The sequence below is a fragment of the Balaenoptera musculus genome, chromosome 2 (genome assembly GCF_009873245.2).
Source record: "Balaenoptera musculus isolate JJ_BM4_2016_0621 chromosome 2, mBalMus1.pri.v3, whole genome shotgun sequence".
NCBI lineage: Eukaryota > Metazoa > Chordata > Mammalia > Artiodactyla > Balaenopteridae > Balaenoptera > Balaenoptera musculus.
The window spans coordinates 41,087,924-41,109,016 of NC_045786.1; the positions used below are offsets into that span (position 1 = coordinate 41,087,924).

At 37.3% G+C, this 21,093-nt stretch overlaps 1 protein-coding gene across 1 annotated transcript in view; it reads right to left on the reverse strand.

Moving 5' to 3' along the window:
• The window catches only part of AGBL1 (ATP/GTP binding protein like 1), a 503,271-nt gene that overhangs the window by 240,026 nt on the left and 242,152 nt on the right, over positions 1–21,093 (reverse strand). Inside the window, 1 exon segment of the mRNA XM_036843717.1 lies at positions 7,276–7,456. Coding sequence (XP_036699612.1) covers positions 7,276–7,456 — 181 coding nt within the window.

Consider the following 21,093-nt stretch of genomic DNA (forward strand, 5'->3'; position numbering starts at 1 on the left):
TTATTGGTATAGCTGTTCTCAATCTCAAGCAGCCATGTGAGGGATTGCTTCTTCCAACCTCTTCCACGTAACAGATGCCATCTTTCCTCAGTGACCTAGGGGGACCCTCTGGTTAGACCAGAGTTTCTTCACTTTTGAGCTCCAGAGAATTATCTCTTCCCCCTAAAAGTCCATCTGTCAGGCATCTTTTCTTGTTCCAGGATCTACTCCCTTCCAGGAAGATTGACAATGGGAATAACAAATTCATTCAATGACTACACTGCTCTCTACCCACAGGGAAGTCTTCATGGGCAGTAGCAAATGTATCATAGTATGAAGGGCAAGAATGCTTACTGCCATGATCTAAAGATCTAGCATCAAAAGCCCCTGAGTTGCTTGTATGGTTGTATGTAGGTGAGGAGGCAGCCCAAGAAACATCTAATGTTGAATTTCTCACCAGTCTGTTGTTTGGGAGCTCAGAGAGTATCTTCTATTCTTTCTTGAGCATAATTTTTAAAAATTATATATTTATTACAGTCCATTTTTTTTTTTCAAATGTAACTGATCTGAGAAATCTAAAAGTCTGAGAATCACTGCTACATTTTTTTTTTTTTTTAAGGATATATATATTTTTTAATTTATTTATTTATTTTTGGCTGTGTTGGGTCTTCGTTTCTGTGCGAGGGCTTCCTCTAGTTGTGGCAAGTGGGGGCCACTCTTCATCGCGGTGCGCGGGCCTCTCACTATTGTGGCCTCTGTTGCGGAGCACAGGCTCCAAACGCGCAGGCTCAGTAGTTGTGGCTCACGGGCCCAGTTGCTCCGCGGCATGTGGGATCTTCCCAGACCAGGGCTCAAACCCGTGTCCCCTGCACTGGCAGGCAGATTCTCAACCACTGCGCCACCAGGGAAGCCCGCTACATGTTTTTATATCGAAGAGATTTGAAATACATTAAAAGTTAGAGCTGAGGTCACATAAGAGGGAAGCCCTGAACATATCAAAAAAGGAGGAAAGAGGCATAGCCCAGCCCAAAGGTGAAGTGAACCCAATGGGGATAATCATAAGCATTTTGTGATCCTGAATAGTTACTTGAGTGAAAACGTACAATAGAATGGGCAGTGGAATGGCAGCCCTGTGGCCAAACTATTCAAAGTCAGCTGGGTGCTGTTTACAGCCAAAAGATGGCATCAACAGGAAGTATGTCTTCTCCAGAGGAGAAAGCTGGCAGGACACGGTACAGTGTTGAGGCCCAAGCCACGCTGGGAATTCAAATTCCGTGAAGGAAAACTGAGGATGAACTAATTCATTCATCCTGGGCCAAGATTGCAGAAAGCTGGGAAGGCTATGCCTTCTTTCATCCCAGTCACACTAGATGTGAAGATTGAGGTCAACAAGGCTAATTTCAGAGACCATCTGCTGATGGGGCTGAGGCTTTACTTGCATCTCCATCCAAGTTGGGGAAGAGCTGATAGATTAAAATCAACACGGGCTCTGGAGGTAGACATGGGTATGTGTGTGCCAGAGTGTGTGTGTGTGTGTGTGTATGTGTCTGTGTGTGTCTGTGTATTTGCTTGAGTGTTTTAATTATCTAGATAATTTTTCATGCCATTTCTGCCTTGAACTAGGCTATGTGATAACTCATTTTATCTCTTTAGTCTCAATTTCCTTATCATTTGAAGGACTGGGACTAAATAATATACAGTAACCCGCCCAGCTAGAACATTTTAAGATTCTTTTATTCTAATTCCCTTAAATCTCTATAGAAAAGGAATATAGAATAGACAGAAGTTTTAGTCCTGGCTCTGTAATACAAGCTATTTAAACTGCACTGAAGACTTCACCCCTGTATACTCAAGTTTCTGTACCTGAAAATTATACGGAAGATCTACCTTGGTCGGGCCATAGTTACTATTAGATAAGAAAATATATGTAAAAGAACAAGGTTCTTTCTTGGCTTATAAAAAGTGCTAAATCTTTTTTTGATAAAGTCTGTGAGTGCTCTTATTGTAGTAAAATAAAGCCTTCACAATCCACAGAGTAAAAGACTATCGACACTAAATTTAAATGGTCCCAGATAGTTAAAGCTGTCAAGATTTTTATCTGATTTTTATAGTTTCATGTGTTTCCCCTAGAGCATTCAGCCTATTACTTCTTAATACCTTGGTGTGTTTACTTATAGCACGTCTTTTGCTCTTTATGGTTGTTTACTTCTCTTCCACAATGGCCTTGGAAGAAAGTAATCAAGTTTGCAGCGTTGTATATATACTAAGAATAAATATACTCTGATTCTCCTGGGAATAAAATGTTGGCCTGGGTGTTGATTTTATAAAAATTATTTGTCACTACCCTCCACCCAACAACCAAAGTCCAAAAATTGGGAATCATGCTAGATTTCTTCCTCCCCTTCACTTACTTGCCATGTTGACCTTTTAAGTCATCACTTGTCTTCTCCCCACTCCCCACTCTAATCAAGCAGCCATTATCACTTCTGCTCTAACCCAACTGGTTGTCTCCTTGTTCTTTTATCCCATGTTGGAAAGAATTATAAGAAACAAGGGATCACTGCATCAGTCCTCCTGGATTACTTTGAACTCAGACCAGTTCAATACAAACTACCAGGCCAACAAGATGGTAAATTGTTTCTTTTGGAAACCATCTTTGTATTTTGTTTTCCTGTTACAGACATATGTTGCTAAGAGATCTTTGGCTTGGCAAGACACACTATATCTTTGCTAGAAAATCCTGGCTTTGTCTCCCTGACCACTGTTATCAAAACCTCCCAGCCATCCTCAGAGGCTCATTAACATCACCACACAAGGAAACTACTACTCCACATTTACACAGTTTTGCAAACTCCACAGGGGTCCATGATTTCTTTTTTTTTTTTTTTTTTTTTGAGGCTGGTAGAATCTTTTTTATTTAAAAGCTGAGTCTTCTAATACAGTGATTTCCTGAAGTTTCAAATAATTTTCAAAGCATGTAACCGGAATTCCTTTGTAAGGCCTTCTGTGATACCTTTAACTTTCAGTCACAGCGTTTAAATGAAGGCAGCTATGATTTTAAAATACAGGACATAATGATAGGTACACAGAAATATTATGGATTTTTTCATAAGTTCTTTTGCATGATACTAGCAGGGAAAGAAAGACAAGCATCTTGTGGTAGGTTAAGTGCCAAGTTCAGGTTCAGGCTCTCTAATCTTTAGGCAAAAAGCTTGCCTCTTTGCTGGTCAGACCACACACAGGCAGGGCAGTTCTGTTAGTGTTTAGAAGCCTATGAATAGGAATGTGTCCAAAGAAAATCAATGAGAATCAGAACATCAGAAACAATACCACATAAGCAATGTTTAGGTGAACCACATCGAACTTGGAGAGGGCTTCACCTGAGGAAGTTAAGGCATGTAAAACGGGGATTAGATCTTATCCTTGTTTCTACACATTTTAGGTAAAATGTGTAAAATTCACAAGGCAAAGATCAAAACAAAGAAAAACAAATCCACCTAATTATGCACTATGGAATGGGTATGTCCTGAAACGGAATGTCAGCGAAGCATTTAAGTGGAAGTTAGATAAACCATATGTTAGGTGTGTTCTAAGGGTTCGTGAGCTGAAACTTTTAAGCCCATTTATTGTAAGATGTTATGATTCCATGGCAGTCTCAAGTCTTGGTAATGATGTGCAATGACCTGGGGGTTTTTTTTTCAGTAGAATAATGCTATGATTTCCAAATCCCTTTCAGTCAAAATTGTTTGGGTGATCCAAGTAATCTACAAAGTGCCTTGAGCTCCATGATGAAAGATGCTATATAAATAAAAAGGGTAATTTAGTCATAATAAATAACGGTAATGACGATGGATGGTGGTGTCACAGAGAAGCTGGCCTGCCATTAGGGAACCCAAAGCAACCAGCTGTGAGCTGGAAATAATGTGTGCCCAGGCCAGGAGGATATTCAGTGACTGAGACCATGTTAACCTTTCAACCAAAGACCTGGATCAAGCCTCTGATTCAGAGGTGTGAGCATTTGAAATGGAAAAAACTACAGTATTTATTCCAGAGCTTGAATGTTACTTTGGGCTTATAAGACCTCTACCAACACAGGTCAACATGGAGCTTCCTCTTCCAACAGAAGAGAAAATTGAGTAGGTCAGGGGAAGAGCCAGAATTCCAGACTAGAGTTATGACTCTGAACCCCGTGCTCTTTCCATCCTCTACCAGACCCCAGACAATTCAATGGAACATGTAACTTCAGAAAAGAGCCAACTTGGATGAGAAAATGTTGAAAAGAGGTCATGTCTCTCAAGATGGCTTGCAGAGCTGTTTTCCATCCATTTAGGCTCAGTAAGCCTGCTAGTAAAACTCTTAGCCCCTCAAGCAGGGAGGAGCCACGCACTGAGGCCCTGGAGCTGATCTCCAGAGTTAAAGGAACACGTGGTAGGAGCTAGCTGAGTTCTGTTGGACCAGGAAAGGACACTGCTTTAGGGCTTTGTCCAGCTTGAGATCTAGGAAGCCTGATTGCTTCCAGAGGCCTGATTGCTGCCACCTGCTGAAGGACTTGGTTTCCCACACCTCACATGTGCTTGAAGACCAACCAGTCGCCATATGCAAGGAGGAAGGATCCTCCTCTCTGCCCACCAAAAACTTCCATCAAAACAAAAAAAAAAAGAAATCTGGAAGCTACAAAACTAGGAATCTTGTTAGAACACACGGATGCTTTCCTTACCTACTTATCTTCTTTCCTTTTTTTTTTTTTTTGTGGTATCTATTGAAATTTTAGTTTACAGCCTTTAACTTGCTTGCATTTTGGCATAATTTAACATACTTTACCATTTGGAATTTATTCTCATCCTCTTTTTCTAGTTTACTATCTTTAAATTTTTAACCTTTTTAACTTATCAATATTCTTTTTGTGCTTTTCCTTTGAAGCAAGTCTATTCTCAGCCTTTTAACATTTATTTTGGGTTTTTATTTACTGAAAGAAATTATTATTTTACATTTCTTAAAACATTTTCTTATTTATTTTAAGTCATTGTAATTTTATCTTTGAAAGTTTTGTTTTATTTTTAAATTTCTTTATAATTCTCATTTTATCTCTTCTGTTTCACCTTTTCAATATTGTGCTATTTTCCCAGTTTCTAAACGTATGCTTTTGCCTCTTTAAAACTGATATTTTAAATTATAACTTCTTCTGCATTTTTATTTTTAGCTTTTGAAATTATTTTTCCTTTCAATTTTTCTGTTTACCTTGTATTCTGTTTATTTCCATAGGATACCAATGTCTGGTCCTATGGTAAAAAAGAATCATTTATTACCATAGGAAGGGGCTTTAAGTCTTTTTTCCACAGTTTGAGGCAGGTATGTATGAATGCTAATCCTGTCACCCCCACCCACTGACTGAGTGATCTTGGAAACCTGCTCTTCTATCTGGGTCTCAGCTCACAACTCTGCAAATGCTGACCCCTTATGACACTGGAATTCACCTTTCCTATTATACGTTCTGAAAGGCATGGAGGAGCTAGGCCAGGAGAAACACCACCCCAATCTTCTCTCTTGCAGCCAACCATTTTTCAGTCATTTCACTTTTAGCCATTCCACAGCCATTTTTCAACCATTTCAGCCATTCCATTTAGATAAAGTGACACCTTTATTATAGCTGTATCCAGAATCCAGTAAAATACAACTGAGAATAAAGATTTATCTGCAGGAAATAGAAGCAAATCAAAGCATTAGTCTTTTCTTGTTTGTTTGTTTTGTTTTCTTTTATTATTTCATTTAATCTTTTTTTTTATACAGTAGGTTCTTATCAGTTATCTATTTTATACATATTAGTATATATTTGTCAATCCCAATCTCCCAATCCATCCCACCACCCTCCCCCACTGCTTTCCCCCATTGGTGTCCAAACATTTGTTCTCTACATCTGTGTCTCTATTTCTGCCTTGCAAACTGGTTCATCTGTACCATTTTTCTAGATTCCACATATATGCATTAATATACGATATTTGTTTTTCTCTTTCTGACTTACTTCACTCTGTATGACAGTCTCTAGGTCCATCCACAGCTCTACAAATGACCCAATTTTGTTCCTTTTTATGGCTGAGTAATATTCCATTGTATATATGTACCACATCTTCTTTATCCATTCTTCTGTTGATGGGCATTTAGGTTGCTTCCATGACCTGGCTATTGTAAATAGTGCTGCATTGAACATTGGGGTGCATGTGTCTTTTTGAATTATGGTTTTCTCTGGGTAAATGCCCAGTAGTGGGATTGCTGGGTCATATGGTAATTCTATTTTTAGTTTTTTAAGGAACATCCATACTGTTCTCCATAGTGGCTGTATCAATTTACATTCTCACCAACAGTGCAAGAGGGCTCCCTTTTCTCCACACCCTCTCTAGCATTTGTTGTTTGTAGATTTTCTGATGATGCCCATTCTAACCGGTGTGAGGTGATACCTCATTGTAGTTTTGATTTGCCCTTCTCTAATGATTAGTGATGTTGAGCATCCTTTCATGTGTTTTTTGGCAATCTGTACATCTTCTTTGGAGATATGTCTATTTAGGTCTTCTGCCCATTTTTGGATTGGCTTGTTTGTTTTTTTCATATTGAGCTGCATGAGCTGCTTGTAAATTTTGGAGATTAATCCTTTGTCAGTTGCTTTGTTAGCAAATATTTTCTCCCATTTTGAAGGTTGTTCTTTCATCTTGTTTATGTTTTCTTTTGCTGTGCAAAAGCTTTGAAGTTTCATTAGGTCCTATTTGTTTATTTTTGTTTTTATTTCCATTACTCTAGGAAATGGGTCAAAAAAGACCTTGCTGTGATTTATGTCAAAGAGTGTTCTTCCTATGTTTTCCCCTAAGAGTTTTATAGCGTCCGGTCTTACATTTAGGTCTTTAATCCATTTTGAGTTTATTTTTGTGAAGCATTGGTCTTAACTTCAAGGAAATCACAATTTGAGCCCTGACTTTGTCACTAACCAAGTAACCGGGGGGAGTCATTTGATTATTGTGGACACCAATTCCCTCCTTTTTAAAAGGAGAGTGTTAGATGAGATTATTTCTAAGGATTCCTCTGTTATTAACTGCCAATGAGTCTATACCTTTCTATTCAAAGGAACTATGAGATTGACATTAATGTATATGGAGATTACCCTGTTATTTGTACCAGGTAACAGAACCCAAGAGAAGTTATTCCTGCCGGAGTACCAAGACCTCTCCAGTCAAGCCCATTGAGCAAAACAACAACATGTTACCATGGTAACATAAAGGCTGGCTAGGTTGAGTCAGGTGCCTGACATACTTGCCATTGATGACACCATCCGGGTTGAGCATGGGGATGATCTTGAAAATGAAGTTTTCCCTCAAGAGCCTAGCCACAGGGTCACTGCTGACCAGGAACTCCAAGGTCCCCTTCATCACCCAGCTGGCATTGCTCTCTCCTGGGTGAACTCGAGCAGTAATCACCTGGTATGGGCGCTGCCCTGCAGAAAAAGAGACACAAGAAAATTAAACCTAAGTACACTTTTCATTTCCACCCAGATAATCTCCAGGAAGCCAGTATTACACCTGACTGGCATGAAGCCTGAAATAGGTTGATTGTTTCTAATACACATCTAATATACATGTATCCATTTTCCATCTGCCTCTATGGTCTGCAAGACTCAAGAGAGTATAAAGTTAAAGCTCAAGGCTGTTATCCAAAGCATAAGTACTTAGTGGCATCAAAACCAACCAAGAATGAGATTTTAGCAAGACCACCAAAGAAATAATTTACTCTTCAGAGTCCAACAGCATGATGCTGGGTGTCCCAGATCTGAGACTGAATCTTATCTTCATCATTTACCAGTTGTAAGATCTCAGCCAAATGACTTAATTTCTCCAAGGCTGCTTTCTCATCTGTAAAATGAGGACAATGATACTGACCTCCTGCAGCAGTTATAAAAACTAAAGGATGTGATTATAAAGAACTTGGCATATTGCTTGCTGTTCAGTATGTACCTGTTAGCTCTCTCCCTTCTCAGTTATAAAGTCTGTGGTTAGGATGGTGCCTCACATTCCCCAGTAGAAATAGGAGTCAAGTACAGAAACTGAACTGGGAAATTTATGACTGAATTTATGACACTGAAGCCAATCCTGGAGAGATTTCACAAAAGAGGGAAGCACTTGGAAGCTCAATCTCGGAGTTGCAATACTTCCTTCACTTTGCAAAAGAAATCAGGAACACACTCTGCCAATCACCGGGAGTGTATTGACATGAATAGATCTTATGAAGAATGCATTGATGAAAGAGAGACTTATCATCCTTTCTTTGCTGACAGAAGACACATGGAGTATCGTAGTGTTGAGACGTATTCTTAGACCACATCTGGGATCAGGTGGTAAATGTCTTTTGATTGATTGGTGATGTCTGTCCTCATACACTTGAGGAAGAACTGGGGAACATGTGGTATCATACAAGCAATTCACCATGTCTGCTCTAACCCTTTGTTTAATTTTGTGTGGGTTTTTTGACTCTTCTTTCTGTATCCTCACCCAATTCCTTATTGTTCCTAAACCCATTCTAATGATGAGAACTAAATATTTGCCAAGTATAAATACCTTAGCCACTAAACAGCCTAAAAGTTAAACCAGTCATTTTCTTCCTGATCATTCAAATCATGAGTTAAATATGGCTTTTCTTCCCTTAAGCAGTAATCTTTTTGAGGGAATAAACTGTGTCTCTAATTCTGTACAAAGAAAGATGAAACTGAATAACTCTCAATTACAGCTAAATAACAAGTAATGGAAGATACAGAGAAATAAACTATTAATTCCCTAATTATATTACTATTATCATCAATTAAAACAAACAAAAAACCCTCTGTCAACAGCCAATGAGATGCAGGTTTAAGGGGCATATATTGGTGCATTTTTACTGACTATGGTGAGAACATGTTACTTCTCTTTGTAGATCCTTTATATATTGTGGATAATATTCAGTTATGTTTTTGCTTAAGCAGGTATTTTGAACATATTCCAGAAACTGCAGGAGGCATTGGTAGAAAAAGTTGAATATATTATAGTTCTTGTTCTGTAAGAGGCCAAAGCATTTGTCGGTAGTGACAAACATGCAAGCAAATAATGACAAGTGAGCTAGTGGAGGTGTATATAAAGCACCAAAAATAGATCTGACTCAGAGAGGGAAGGACATTTCCAGCGATGTGGTGCTATTTAGACTGGGTCCTGCAGGATAAGTATCAGCTAACTAGAGAAAGAAGGTGAGGAGGGGTCTCCTAAGCAAAGAAAAAGATACATGGCAAAGAACACAGAGGAGAAAATCTGGTGCATTCAAGAATAAAGAAAAGTTGTGAACGGCTGAAGCAAAGGACTAGAGATAGTAGCTTGTGAATTTAGAAAAGTAGGTTGGTGTCAAACTGTTAAGATCCTTCCTCATATATTTTGTTTAGGGATTTGGACTTTATTCTGTAGATCAGAAGTTCTCAACTATGGAGTCAGTATCTCCCTGATACGCTATGATCTGTGATGAGATCTACTGAAGAATCATTGGTTAGTAATAAAAGTGTAAATGCTTGTTTTATATATATATATATATATATATATATATACTACACTATATATGTATACATATACTTTATAAATATACATACATAGACATATATACACGTATATACACACACACCTACACATATCACACAAAATGCTGGCTACCCGCCCAATAGCTTTTCTCCCCTTCTTTCCTACTACCAGACCCCTGATTTTTGGGGGTTTAAAAAGTGCCTAGATCAAAACACTCAGCTACGTGGATCCTCTTGTAGGTAGGAGTGACCATGTGACAGGATCGAGACCAATGAGATGTAAATGGCAGCCTGGGGTGAGTCTTTCTGGAAAACTGATTAAAGGGCACCATTTCACCTGGCAAATGCCTTCTTGGTTTTTGTCCCTTATCCCTCATCTTTATCTCTTCTTCCTTCCTTGAACATAGATCTGATACTTTCAGGTGAGGAAGCCAACTTGAGAATCAAAGTCACATGATAAGATGTTACCATAAAGGTAGAAAGAGCCTACGTTCTTGAAAAATCCCTTAAGCAGCTACCCTGCACCTTCACTAGCTTCTTCAATACTTCTGGATGTTTGAGACCAATAAACCACTATTTGACTGGGCAAATGTAATCATGTTTCTGTTATATCTTGTTAGACTCTAGCTTAACTTCTATGATATAAGAGCAGGTTTAAAGTCATCCTTAAAATAAGGTTACTTTGAATAACATGCATCCAAGTGTGCTTTATGGACTGGGGAGAAAAGAATGGCAGAGAGTTGTAATGAGAATATTTGTTATGTGTGCCCCAGAAAACAACAGTTGAGAGTGTCTACTTTAAGAAATAGAAAGTAAATGATGGCTTATCAACAGGAGAAAGACATGCCAAAGACTGTGCGTCAAAAAAATTCTGACATTTATGAAGATAGTACATTTGTTTAACCATAGACAGTGCTGGGGTTATGGAGCAGAGAACAACTTTTAAAGTCATATTTCCAGAGTTCAAATTCCAGCCCCACCATGTTCTACCTGAGATGAATTATGTAAGTTTCTGAAGAAACTGAGTATTAGGTTGGATGTTCTGTGTGTAAGCCTAGTGATTTGCTAACTGGAACATACTAAGTAAGCATATTGGCAGGGGGTGGTATATAGTTAGCTAGCTGAGCACAGTTGAAGTTAGTTGAAGGTCAACTTTCCCACTATATCATTTGCTCACAATTACTTTTCACTCCTTCCAAAGCAAGCTGTATTGGCATGCCACTAAAAAGCTTGTTGAGTCATAAAGAGGCTTGACGAATTTGTGCCCAATCAGTGGCCTATTTTCAGTTCTATAATTCCATATCACTCTCTTTGTGGTTTTTGAACTATGTTCATTTACAGCATATTGAACAACAATAGTAAGTGCTCCCAGCCCAGCAAGAAGAAATTAAAAAAAAAGAAAAAGAAAAAGTAGCTTAAGCTCGTGTAAATTTTCAACACCAACTGAACACTCTCATTGTCTGGGCCATTTGAGTCCCATTGCCTTGTAACCAGTGCAATGCAGTGCATTAGTCAGTAAGCCAAATGCAACTCTTGCAAAGAAATGTCAAGATGTTTCTTCCCTTTGGAGAGTCAGGTTGATAATCTGCTAGACTGTAATACACCACAAGACCTGCCAGGCTGTTCTGAGCATCCTGAAGAAGCAAACAGGGAAAACTGTGGATTCTCATGAAGAAATAAGTATAAGCAGCATTTTAGCCATTTCTAGTTGATTTTCCTCCTTCCTCTCCATGATTTAAGGCAATTTTGCAGTCGTATTGGTGAGTTAAACTTATGGGACCATTCAGTTGTAGCAGCAAATGGTGCTCCAGAGAACCCAAAGCAGACAACAGCTGTGAATAGTATGCAACATACATACTATGTGTTTTTTCTTGTAATTGACAATTTCAGTTTTAATAACTCATCTTTGCTTAGGGTAGGGCAAAGAGTGTCAAGTATATGTCTTTTTATTTTCCTCTGTAATTTATAAAATCTATTCCGGAGGCCACCAAAATCTATGGGGGAGTCATGGTTTGGCAATATTGTAATTCTGAAAGCAACATATTGAATTTATGTCAGTGGTAATGACATCTGTGTTAGAAACAAGTAGGGGGTTGTATAATGCCTGAGAGATATCAGGCTCAGGGCCAAGGAAAAGCTGAGTAAGAACAGAAGACATGTGTGATGATACACATGTACGCCCAACTATATAAACATCCATTCATTTATTCCTTCTTTCTTTCAACAATATATATTAAGCTCCTACTGGCACTCTGCAAGGTTCTGGAGATTCCAAAAGAAATAATGATTTTTGCCCTCAGGGAACTAATAATAGTCTGGTGAGAAAGACAGGCACACAGATAATTATGATCCAATATGATCAGGGACATTTGGCAAGACATTTTTCAAAGCACAGTGGAATGCTCATTACGTTATTTATGGTAATGCGAGCAACTGGAAGTGACTTAAACATGCATCCACAGGACATTAGTTAAAGAAATGATACATAAAACAGAATACTATGCAACCATTAAAAATAGCACATAGATCTCACACTGGAAGGTAAATATCACACAGTGATGAGTGAAAACAATATAGGAGAGAGCGCTGCATCATAATGGATCCCATTTGTGTCATTGTAGATACTTAAAGGTATCTATACACAGAGACACATCTGCTAGTGGAGGCCACGTGGGTCATTTTTATGTCTTCTTTATCCCTATCTAGCATGTTTGTCTCTCCAGAAAATAACAATCATATGTCAGTTTTCATAAAGGCAAAATATTTTCCAGGAGTAGTAAACCACAGAAGAGAAAGATTAAAAAAAAGTTTTTTCACATAAGATGTGACATATGATCTGGTTTGTCCCATTGGAGTTTGAGTTTGCCAGATGAAGAAAAGAAAGGAGGGAGATGATGGAAGGGGCTAAGTCGATGTATTTGCAAGATAAAGAGGTCATAAAGCACAGAGTGTCTGAAGAAGAGTGATGTGATTTTATGTGACTAAAACACTAGCTATATGGAAGGTAAGAAGGGGAGTGATGCTATAAGCTAAGTCTGTACCTGTTTCTTTTAAATAGGCCTTTTAGCCCATGCTAAGGAGTTTGGAAACAATCTTATAGGCTGTGGAAGCACCATGGAAAATCATTTTGCAAGGGTGTGATCAGATGGGGCTTCTTGTTGGAGCTGAAGATGATAGGAGAAATGGCCAAAAGAGCATATTATGATTTTAAGGTCCAGTCAGCTAACTTGACCTTAACTCTGGAAGAGAGTGGATAAAAATGGCCTGACTGAAGGGCAAGGAGTGAGGAAGGAGACCAGGAAACAGAAATGGAAAAGAAAATGTCAATGAAAGAAGATTCTGAGAAAGAGAAAATTTGAAAAGAGGTGTGGTGGGAAAAAATTTATACATTATATAATATACATGATACTAATGTTTACCACCAACGGTAGCATGCTATGAAAATTTTCTGCACTGTGTGTTTTTCATTTGCTAATATAGATGGGTGATCTTTCCACATCAATATATAAAGATTCTTCCATCTCTCTTTTTTAATTAGTTGTATTTAGGGTACAATTTACATACAATAAATTTTACCAATTTTAATTTTACAATCCAGTGAATTTTGACAAATGTATGCAGTGCTGTAAAACCACTAAGATCATGATTATCATCACAAAAATTCCCCTCATTCCCCTTTGCAGGCAATTGCCTCACCCCATCCCTATCCTCTGGCAACCACTGATCTGTTTTTTGGCTCTGTAGGGCTGTCTTCTCTGGAATTTCATAATAATTGATTCATACAGCATATAACCTTTTTGTCTGGCTTCTTTCCCTTAGCGTAATGCTTTTGAGAGTCATCCATGTTGTTACATATATCAATAATGTGTTCCTTTTAGCCACTGACTTACGTTCCAGTGTACCACAGAGCAATGGACATGCCACGATTTGTTTATTCCTTCACCTGTTGATGAGCATGTGCATTATTTCCAGTTTAGGGCTACTATGAAATAAGCTGCTATAGTCATTTGTGTATACATTTTTCTTCAAAGTGAATACTTGGGGGAATAGAATTTCTGCATACTTTGGTAGGGTTAATATTATGGTAGGTTTTTATGAGATGCTGCCAAACTGTTTCCCGAAGAGTCTGTACTATTCTGCATGTCCACCAGCAGTGCCTGAGGGTTCCACTTAATCCACAGAACAACGACCCTTAGTATTGTCAAGCCTTTTTAATTTTAGTCATTCTGATGGGGAGGTAGTGGTGTCTAATTGTTGTTTTCATTTTCATTTCCCTGATGACAGATGATGTTGAGAACCTTCATATGTGCTTTTTAGCCATTTTCATACTTTCTTAATGGAAGTATCTTTTCAGCTCTTTTGCTTATTTTAAAATCAGGTTGTTTGTTTGTCTTATTATTGAGTTTGAAGTGTTCTTTATATATTCTAAATACAACCATTTAACAGATACAGGTTTAGTAAATTCTCCCACTCTTTGGCTTACCTTTTCATTTTCTTGAAAATGTATTTTGAAGCAAAAACATATTTTATTTGATAAAGTCAAATTTCTCCATTCTTTTTCTTTCATAGTTTGAGTTTTTGGTGTTCCATCTAAGAAATCTTTGCCTAACTCAATGTAACCATGATTTTCTTCTGCAAGATTTATAGTCTAAGTTTTACATTTAAGTCAATCAATATTAGGTCTAGTGAGTTAATTTTGGATTATGATATGATGTAAGGGTTGAGATTCATGTTTTTCTTCCTATGATATCCTTTAGGATTTTCTACACATTCAGTCTTATCTTCTGAAAATAAAAACAGTTTTATTTTTTCCTCTCCAAACCTGAAAGCATCTATTTCAACTAGAGGGTGGAATGCTACTCACATCTACTGGTCTCTATTGGATAGGGGCCCAGGATGCTACTAAACATTCTGTAATACACAGAACCGACTCCCATAACAAAAAATTATCTGGTTCAAAATGTCAATAGAGAGGAGAATGAAGAACTCTGGCTTATACTCTACAATACAATATTAAATAGAACTGGTGATAGTGGCAATCTTTTTTTTTTGTTTGTTTCCAGTCTCAAAAGGCAAGCTGTCAACATTTCCCCATTAAGGCTTTTGAAATTACCCTTTATCAAATTAAGAAAGTTTTCTTCTATTCCTACTTGCTAAGAGCTTTTGATCTTAAATTATGTCAAATTATTTCAAGTGATTTTTTGCTTCTATTGAAATGAATACATAATTTTCTCCTTTATTCTGTAAATGTGATGAATTACATGGATTTATTTATTTTTATTTCCTTTATAGAAAACTTTGAATATACACAAATATATTTACTGCCCAGCTACAACAATGATCAATTCCCAGCCATTTTTGTTTTATTTATACTCTCACTCTCTACCTCTCCCAAGATTATTTTGAAACAAGTCTTAGGCATCACTTTATTTTAACAAAGATTTTTTTGCAAGTTGTATCAACATTACATTCCTGAAATACAATCAATTTGATTATGATATATCATATATCATTTTATGTAATTCTGGATTTGGTTGTTTTCTCTGGAATTTTGCATCTATGTCCCATGAGAGAAATTGGCCTACAATTTTTCTTTCTTGTAATGTCCTTTTCAGACTTTTATAACAAGGTTATGATGAGTTGGAATCCATTACCACTCATTCTTTTCTGTGGAAGATTTTTGAAGATTAGAAATATTTCCTCCTTAAATTTATGGTAAAATTTCCTAGTGAAGCCCTCTGAGCATAGAATTTTTTTCTCTGAAGATTTTAATAACAACCCAAATTACATAATAACAAAACCAAAATATTAGAAAGCATTCAAAATCATGTAATAAAAAAATACAACTGTTTAGATTTTCTATTTCTTCCTTTGTCAGTTTAGTAATTCTACTTTTCAATAATTTTAAATTTAAAGCTATATTTTCAAATTTGTTGGTGTAAAGTTATTTTTAAATCCCCCTTATTATATTTAAGAGTCTGTAGTGATGGTCCTTATTTTTATTTCTGATATAGAGTTCTTTATTCTTTATCATTCTCAAAGAGAGCATATCATTTTTAGTCTTTTCCAAAAATGAACTCTTTATCTTACAGTTGTTTTCTCTTTCATTTATTCCTGCTCCTAAATTTTATTTTTCCTTCCTTCTACTTTCTTTGGTGTCAATATTTTTGTTCTTTTACAAAGAACTTAAAATGGTATTTACATCATTGGCCCAGTGTATGATAGAATTTTATAAATGTTATCCATGTGTTTAAAATAACGCCACTGAGTGCAACGTTCCATATACACCAATTAGATCAGATTTGTTAGTTATATTCTTCATATTTTCTATATTTTTGCTTGATATTATGTCTCCTTATTCTATGAGTTACTGAGAGAGGTATATTAAAAGTCTCCAAAGACTATTTTAGATTTGTCTATTTCTTCAACAATGTTGTCAATTATTTCTTTATTTTAAAGCTATGTTTTAAATGAAAACAGATTTAACATCGTTATGTTGTCCTAACTGGACATTTTATTGTTATAAGGGATTTCTCTATTTCTACTAAAACATTTCTCCCTAGCTTCTCCTTTGGCTGTATTAATATAGCGATGCTGGATTTCTTTAGGTTAGTATTTATAATGTGTATCATTTCCCATCCTTTTACTTTCAAACTTCCTATAATTTTTCAGTAGGTATTTATTTCTTGGATGTATCATATAATTGAATATTGTATTTTATTCAGTCTAGCAATCTTTATTCTCTTTTATTTTTTTATTTTTTATTTGTATTTTTTTTAATTTTTGAATTTTATTTTATTTATTGTTTTATACTGCAGATTCTTATTAGTCATCAATTTTATACACATCAGTGTATACATGTCAATCCCAATCGCCCAATTCATTGCACCACCAACCCCACCCCCACGCCGTTTTCCCCCGCTTGGTGTCCATACGTTTGTTCTCTACATCTGTGTCTCAATTTCTGCCCTGCAAACCAGTTCATCTATCATTTTTCTAGGTTCCACATATATGCGTTAATATACGATATTTGTTTTTCCCTTTCTGACTTACTTCACTCTGTATGACAGTCTCTAGATCCATCCATGTCTGAACAAATGACCCAGTATCGTTTCTTTTTATGAAAACAGTGCTGCAATGAACATTGGGGTGCATGGGTCTTTTTGAATTATGGTTTTCTCAGGGTATATGCCCAGTAGTGGGACTGCTGGGTCATATGGTAATTCTATTTTTAGTTTTTTAAGGAACATCCATACTGTTCTCCATAGTGGCTGTATCAATTTACATTGCCACCAACAGTGCAAGAGGGTTCCCTTTTCTCCACACCCTCTCTAGCATTTGTTGTTTGTAGATTTTCTGATGATGCCCATTCTAACTGGTGTGAGGTGATACCTCATTGTAGTTTTGATTTGCATTTCTCTAATAATTAGTGATGTTGAGCAGCTTTTCATGTGCTTCTTGGCCACCCACCAGTTTTGGGATTTGATTTTACTGTGGTTGCGCCCCTCCTACCTTCTCATTTTGGCTTCTCCTTTGTCTTTGGATGTGGAGTATCTTTTTGGTGAGTTCCAGTGTCTTCCTGTTGATGATTGTCCAGCAGCTAGTTGTGATTCTGGTGTCCTTGCAAGAGGGAGTGAGAGCATGTCCTTTTACTCTGCCATCTTGGTTCCGATTCTCTATCTCTTTTAAATGGAGTGTTTAGTCAACTTACATTTGATGCAACTAATGATATATGTGCGTTTAACGCTATCATTTTATTTTTTGTTCTACATTCATTTTAACTTTCGTATAATCTGTTTTCTTTCCTATCTTGTCTTCATTTAGAATGATTGGGTATTTTTTTTACCATTGTTCCTTTTTTCTGCTTCATTAGTTTAGTAGTTACACAACCTTTTATTCTTCTTCAGTTAGTTACTTTCAAGATTACAGTATGTACATTTAACTTATCATAGTAAATATAATCTACCACATTTTGATCTATCATACCACAAATCTTAAAACTCACAAAACACATTTATTATGTCATAAAGTTGATGTTAATTTAAATTAAATTATATATTTACCCTTTTAATTCTTCTTCATTCCTTACTCCATCTACAAGCGTCCATCAGGTTTCATTTTCCTTCTGCCTGAAAAATCACCCATCATTATTTCTTCTAACATGAGTTTGCTAGCAGTGAATACTCTACCTTTTTGTATTTTCTTCATTTGCCTAAAAATGAATTCATCCCAACTTCAGGTTTAAAAGTTACTTTTGCTGAATATTGGATCATATCTCACCCCCGGTGCTCAACTCTGTTTTCCATTTCTTTCCATGTTCCTTCCACCAAGATCCTGTTAGAACTTGGCTGCTTTCAACACCACTTACGAGTACTTAGAAGTCTATCTCCTCATTTTGCAGAAACAGGAATATGTGTTTTTGTTTTCTATCATACGTGTTTTTTTTTATGCGGTCTCCAAAAGAAGGGAGAATGTCTTCAATGGAATTTCCAAGTTCTTGAACTTTCTTATACTCTTCTTTTTAAATTTCTGTTGATTATATTGAAATTTCCAGGTAGACAATCCTAACATCTGCAAAGAATGAAACATTTCTTTCTCTCCAAAGTTTGTATCACTTATTCTGCATATCTTTCTAATTTCTTAGAATTTCCTCACTGATGTGAAATAAGAGTCCTTTAATGCTATTCAATGTTATCACACCTGGTGGCTCTCTGACAGATTAACCAATAATTTGTGCCAGCTCTGTTAAAATGTGTGGGATTACATGTAAACACATTCATGACATTTCTATAGAAACTTGCAGCTGAGAAGGCACTTTCACCTACATTATCCTTTTAGTTCTCAAAGTAAATGGTAAAGTAGGCAAGACAAGTATTATTCTCTTCTCACTCATAAAGCTAGAAAGGAGAGAAAGCAAGAGGAAAATTTAGGTGTGCTGAAACAATGTTCTTTTCATTTGACCATGTACTATTTTGTATGTATACTGAAGAGGTAGGCTAAAATTAATCTTCTTGAGATAAAACATGATGATATATTAAGGGGAAAACAAGCACCATGTGAATTCTGAATCAGGGAAGCAGGGTTTGAGACCCAGTTCTGCTTCATACTAACTGAATGTATTTGGGGAAATTAAACTCTTTTGAAATCTCAGTTCCTGACCTATAAAATCAGGCTCTCTCAGGTCTTTGCAGGGCTAAATTCAATGATTATCAATGGCAATGTGAAATACAGTAGATAAAAATAAAACTTTTTAGCCAATGGTTTCAATCCACTTTGATTCTATTATATTCTTCTGTATTCTTTTAATAGAGCACCTAAGAAGAAACAAAATTACATGGAGCTTCATCTCTTTTTTTCTCTTTTTCCAATATTCAGATGCAAGTGTTAATAAGTAGAGAAGTCAAAAGTCAGGTGGCGGCAGAAGAAAGTAGTGCAGGTAATCACTGCTAGTAATCAGCTTCTGAACAATCAAGTGTGGCCTGGATCTCTCTTGCTTCTCCTAACAGCTGGGGCACAATTCCTTTCCAGATGAGCAGGGTCTTCCGTTCACATGCCCTCTTTTACAAACTCTTAAGCTATGAGCTTTCTGGCCCATATGCCATGAGAATAAGAAATTGACCAGATTGCAGTTTCCGAACTAGTCTCATTTGGAGTTGCTCCAAATGGTGAGGTTAAGAACCTCAGTTCACCCCAAATTGATCATCTTCACTCCCACTGGAAGAGGCAAGAAGTGGCCTCAGATCTTGTCCCTCCCAGAACGTTGTAATCCACCTTCCTCTCAAAGCTTGACAAGTGATCTCCATACCCCAGAATGGCATACAGCCTGAGAAGCTCTGACTTCTTTCTGTAAAGAGATTACTTAATTGTCACCAGATATATAGGGGCTCCTGCACTGACAGAGGGAAGAGAGAGGATGCTCACGGCCCCCACTTGCCTCTCTGAGGATTCGTGGGGGCAGCAGGGAGGCAGCTGTGGAGCAAAGGCTGACCTTAGACCCTACATGGCTGATGAGCTATAGAAATTGATTGGAGGATCATGATCGTGTATTGGCAGCCCATGATCATTTTCTTAACTCTTTAAAACTTCTTCATGAATTGTAAGCAATACACACAACAGGGAGGGAAATGCCCAGGACCAGAAAGGCCCCACCCTCTCTAATTCCTCCTCTCTCCCTCCTGCTTCTTCATACATCCCTCCTGCTTCTTCACCGCATGCATACAACCTCTTCCTCACCATCTGTTCCAGCCACACAGCATCCCAAGAGATCCAAAACAAACAGAAAAAAACCCCAGATCTGACTGTATCACCTTCCACATAATAAATATAGTAGAATCTATACTTCTTATAGAGTTGAAAGTCCTCACCAGCTGGCCTCAGCCAGACTGTCTGGTCTCAATCCCTGTTCCTCGTGAAACAAATAGCATTTGCTCTGCTTTTTACTGTTCCCAAAATACATGTCCGTTCCCTTCCATGGCTGTGTTTCTGCCCACACTCTTCCCTCTGTTTAGAAGTCTTTCCCCACTTCTGTGCCTGGAAAATTCTTATTGCTCTTCACCCTGAAGCTTTTCTTGATCCCCCCCCCACCAACCTAGGAAGAGGGAGTAGTCTCCGTCTCCTAGGTCTTACGACATATGTGGATTTCTACTATTATCCAGATGCACATTAGCCATACATCTGTACACAACTCCCCAGGTAAACTTATCATCCATTTTATTGTTTGGTCTCTTTCTTCCACTATCCAGCCTGCTCCCTGTACCTTAATTCTCTGTTCCTAAAGCGGTGTACATTGGGGGTTTTCAGAAAATATTTGCTGAGTAGATGTGTGTAATTAACTGTAATTAACCTCTAATTAACCTCTCCATGCCCAGTTGTGTCACAACATACAAATTCACTAATTTTTTCAGAATCCATTCATTCATTTGTTCATTCATTCAACAAGTATTTATTGAGTGCTTAAGATGCACCAGGCACTATATTACAAATTGGAGCTGTAACAGGGAAAGAGTCAAAGTCCCTGCCATCAGGAGCTTACCTTCTAGTGGGGAAGGCAAACAGTATCATCATGTAAGTACTGTGAAGAAAAATAAAGCAGAGAGGCAGCAGAGAATTCAGAGGAGGGGTGGAGGTCATCATTTTAGAAAAGATGATGCAGAGAAGTCTCTCTGAGGAGTTGGCATCTAAGCAGAGACCTGCTTGCATTGAGGAAATTTAGCCAGTTCAAGAAATAAAGTTAAATAGAGCTGGAATAGAATGTGTGAAGTGGACAAGAGCCAGATTCTATGAGTCTTACAGAAAAAGATTGGGTTGTAATGAGAAATCACGGAGGTTTGAGCAGGGCAGTACCATAATCTAATTTGTACTTTTGCTCCATTTAAGATAATTTTCTGTACCACAATCAGAATAAGGTTTTCAAAGTCCAGAAGGGAGGCCAATTAGGTTCATCACGTGTGACAATAGCACATTGTTCTGTGTTTCTGATACCAAAATGATGCCATAGAAGACCAACCACTTTAAACTATTTGCCCTCAACAGTGGTCACTCAC